This window comes from Oncorhynchus tshawytscha, unplaced genomic scaffold (genome assembly GCF_018296145.1).
Source record: "Oncorhynchus tshawytscha isolate Ot180627B unplaced genomic scaffold, Otsh_v2.0 Un_contig_3872_pilon_pilon, whole genome shotgun sequence".
Classification (NCBI taxonomy): Eukaryota; Metazoa; Chordata; class Actinopteri; order Salmoniformes; family Salmonidae; genus Oncorhynchus; species Oncorhynchus tshawytscha.
In genome coordinates this window covers 55,820-60,049 of record NW_024609762.1, presented here as the reverse complement: position 1 = coordinate 60,049, position 4,230 = coordinate 55,820, and the positions used below count along the sequence as shown (strand labels likewise).

At 42.9% G+C, this 4,230-nt stretch overlaps 1 protein-coding gene across 1 annotated transcript; it reads right to left on the bottom strand.

Annotated features, from left to right (window-relative positions):
- Positions 1–214: 214 nt before the first annotated feature.
- LOC121845779 (zinc finger protein 595-like) lies at positions 215–3,628 on the bottom strand. Its single transcript, XM_042317691.1, has 2 exons — positions 3,123–3,628; positions 215–2,287 (listed from the first exon to the last, which is right to left on the bottom strand). Exons 1-2 carry the CDS (start codon positions 3,626–3,628, stop codon positions 1,567–1,569), a joined length of 1,227 nt encoding a protein of 408 aa, XP_042173625.1. The 3' UTR covers positions 215–1,566.
- Positions 3,629–4,230: the final 602 nt, after the last annotated feature.

Here is a 4,230-nt window from a genome sequence, read left to right as displayed (position 1 = left end):
AGCTTGATGCGAGGTGGACTCGAACCCCACGGTTAAAAAGCTTTAGCAGTGTGTGCCACCTAGAAGTGATGATGATAGCGATAGCCAGTGGTGTAAAGTACTTAAGTAAAAATACTTTAAAGTACTACTTAAGTAAAAATACTTTAAAGTTTAAAATACTTTAAAGTACTACTTAAGTAAAAATACTTTAAAGTACTACTTAAGCAGTTTTTTGGGGGGATATCTGTATGTTATTTTACTGTTAATATTTTTGACAACTTTTACTACATTCCCAAAGAAAATAATGCATTTCCCTGACACCCTAAAGTACTCTGAACATTTTGAATGCTTAGCAGGACAGGAGAATTGTCAAATTCGCGCACTAATGAAGAGAACATCCATGGTCATCCCAACTGCCTCTGATCTGTCTCTCTAAACACAAATGCGTCATTTGTAAATATGAGTGTTGGAGTGTGCCCCTGGCTATCCATAAATTTAAAAAACAAGAAAATGGTGTCTTCTGGTTTGCTTAAATATAAGGAATTTGAAATTATTTATACATAAGTACATTTAAAACCAAACACTTTAGAGTTTTACTCAAGTAGTATTTTACTGAGTGACTTTCACTTGAGTCATTTTCTATTATGCTGATGGATTCTGGGTACTAACTCCTAAACTTGGGACTCCTAAACTACACCAGAAGTGAATGGTTATCTGTAGGAGGAAAGTATATAGTGGATGCAATTAAGCTTGGAATGTGCTGAGTGCAGGGAAAGCGATCTCACGTGGCAAGGATTGATAAGGGGAGAGAGCCATGGATGAGTGATGACAGGGGTCGAGGTCAGGTCACGTTAAGGGAGAAAGACAAGTTTATGGCCCGTATCACTAAGTTTCCTGCCTAGCAGTAAAGATACAATGTAGGTTCAGATGAACAAGAGGAGACTCAGCCTGGGAGGAAGGGTTAAATATCAAGCATTGATAAGGGGAGAGAGCCATGGATGAGTGATGACGGAGGGGGTTAAATATCAGTGCTTGTGTGAACAACGTCTTTGTCCGATGCAGCTGTATTGATCCTCTGGGAAGAATGAACTTGGTTTTAAAGCTTTCAGAGTCTCCTTTGAGTTTTAACTCTGAATATTAGAACCTAAGATTGACAGTTGGGTTGATGCACCACTGACGATAGACTACATGACTGCTACACTAGATGATAAATCCATAAGGCTCTTTGTTTTTTAACAACGCTAAAACGTTTTTTTTTTGTAAGGACTCAATTTATCTTTTTCCCCCCATAAAAACACATGGCCAGGGTTTACCTATTTTTTAAAAGAAATACAATTGGTTGGTGTATAGAATATCTAAGATATTTGATTGGCTGAGGCAGACGTTGTGCCAGGATGTAATCACTGCCACCTGGGGAGGTTAGCATAAGGCTAATGTTATCTGATGGGAGCAGCTACAAATTAGCGGTCAGTCACATGTAAGTGAATCAACACTTTTCATTGGCTGATATGCATCTTGTGCATGAAAACCATTTAACTTCATATACTTGCTTATGTTCGCAAATATGGCCCCAGACTCTATATTCGATCATGCGATTTCATGTTCTCTTTCCACAATGAGAGCAGTGGTTTGGCTTTTATCATGTGTCCTCTGGTGTGATTTCAGGCTCCCTAACAAGGTAAAAGTAATTCCACATTGAGAGCAGTTGAAAGGTTTCTCTCCTGTGTGTATTCTTTCATGTGTTTTAAGGCTTACTAACCCCCTAAAACTCTGTCCACAATGAGAACAGTGGTAAGGCTTCGCTCCCGTGTGTATTTCTTTATGCTTACTCAGGTACCTTAACCGGGTAAAACTCTTTCCGCACTGGAAGCATTGGAAAGGCTTCTCTCCTGTGTGTATCCTCTCATGCTCTTTGAGATTCCATGACTGGATAAATCTCTTTTCACACTGCAAGCATTGGAAAGGCTTTTCACCAGTGTGAATTCTCTCATGTTCTTTCAGCTTCTCTAACCGTGTAAAAGCATTCCCACACTGGGAGCATTGGAAAGGCTTCTCTCCTGTATGTGTCCTCTCATGTGTTTTCAGGGTCACTAACCACCTAAAACTCTGTCCACAATGACAACAGTGGTAAGGCTTCTCTCCTGTGTGTATTCCTTTATGCCTATTCAGGCACCTTAACCGGGTAAAACTATTTCCACACTGGGAGCATTGGAAAGGCTTCTCTCCTGTGTGTATTCTCTTATGCTCTTTCAAATGTGATGACTGGATAAATTGCTTTCCACACTGAGAGCATTGGAAAGGCCTCTCTCTACAGAGTGTGTTCTCTTATGCTTTTTCAGGTCCCCTGATGAGAAAAATGTATTTCCACATTGGGAGCAGTGGTGTGGTTTCACTGGTTTGGGCATCTCTGGGTCTGGTTCCGCTGAAGTACTCCCGCTGTCAGAGTAAGAGTCTGGTCTCTCTCCTGCCAAAGACAGAGTATTTGGTTAAACAGAGAGACCAAAATGAAACCTCCATATGATTCAACTATCTTCTTATGAGGTTAAATCCAGACTAGATACCTCATTATTTACATTTGACTAATTTAGCACAACGCTCTTATCCAGAGAGACTTACAGGAGCAATTAGGGTTGAGTGATTTTTCCCTAGTTGGCTTTGGGATTCGAACCAGGGACTAATCATAATCTCCTAGTTCCCAGTGGTAAACTTCACTTGACTGACCCTCTAAATCGGAATTACAGGTGGGAAATTCTGAGAAAATGTTACTCGAGTTGTGACGTTTTACCACCGACCTTTGACCTTTTCAACCAAAATCAATTTTTGACAATGACAACCTTATCAATATTTATAATGTGGCTAAGTTTGACCAACGTCAATGCTAAGCAAGCTAGCTAACTTTATTATTAGCTAAATGTTAAATCTTATTGGGTTGAAGAATTGTTTCGACATCAAAAGCACTTGAACACGTCAGACTTCCCACTTCCTAGTTTCCCACTTCCCAGGAGCACATGAATGCCCAATAGTTCCACCATGTCAGACTTCCCACTTCCCAGGAGCACATGAATGCCCAATAGTCCCACTTCCTAGTTTCCCACTTCCCAGGAGCACATGAATGCCCAATAGTTCCACGTCAGACTTCCCACTTCCCAGGAGCACATGAATGCCCAATAGTCCCACTTCCTAGTTTCCCACTTCCCAGGAGCACATGAATGCCCAATAGTTCCACGTCAGACTTCCCACTTCCTAGTTTCCCACTTCCCAGGAGCACATGAATGCCCAATAGTTCCACGTCAGACTTCCCACTTCCTAGTTTCCCACTTCCCAGGAGCACATGAATGCCCAATAGTTCCACGTCAGACTTCCCACTTCCTAGTTTCCCACTTCCCAGGAGCACATGAATGCCCCATAGTTCCACGTCAGACTTCCCACTTCCTAGTTTCCCACTTCCCAGGAGCACATGAATGCCCAATAGTTCAACGTCAGACTTCCCACTTCCTAGTTTCCCACTTCCCAGGAGCACATGAATGCCCAATAGTTCCACGTCAGACTTCCCACTTCCTAGTTTCCCACTTCCCAGGAGCACATGAATGCCCAATAGTTCACGTGAATTCCCACTTCCTAGTTTCCCAAGGAGCACATGAATGCACATGAATGCCCAATGTTCATGTCACTTCCCACTTCCTAGTTTCCCACTTCCCAGGAGCACATGAATGCCCAATAGTTCCACGTCAGACTTCCCACTTCCTAGTTTCCCACTTCCCAGGAGCACATGAATGCCCAATAGTTCCACGTCAGACTTTCCACTTCCTAGTTTCCCACTTCCCAGGAGCAAATGAATGCCCAATAGTTCCACGTCAGACTTCCCACTTCCTAGTTTCCCACTTCCCAGGAGCACATGAATGCCCAATAGTTCCACGTCAGACTTCCTTCCTAGTTTCCCACTTCCCAGGAGCACATGAATGCCCAATAGTTCCATGTCAGACTTCCCACTTCCTAGTTTCCCACTTCCCAGGAGCACATGAATGCCCAATAGTTCCACGTCAGACTTCCCACTTCCTAGTTTCCCACTTCCCAGGAGCACATGAATGCCCAATAGTTCCACGTCAGACTTCCCACACTTCCCACTTCCTAGTTTCCCACTTCCCAGGAGCACATGAATGCCCAATAGTTCCATGTCAGACTTCCCACTTCCTAGTTTCCCACTTCCCAGGAGCACATGAATGCACATGAATGCCCAATAGTTCCATATCA

Coding starts and splice junctions, on each gene's coding strand:
- LOC121845779 (XM_042317691.1), bottom strand. CDS start 3,628: ATGTGCATTCATGTGCTCCTTGGGAAACTAGGAAGTGGGAATTCACGT. Junction 2,288..3,122: donor CATTCATGTGCTCCTGGGAA/GTGGGAAGTCTG, acceptor CACACTCTGTAG/AGAGAGGCCTTTCCAATGCT.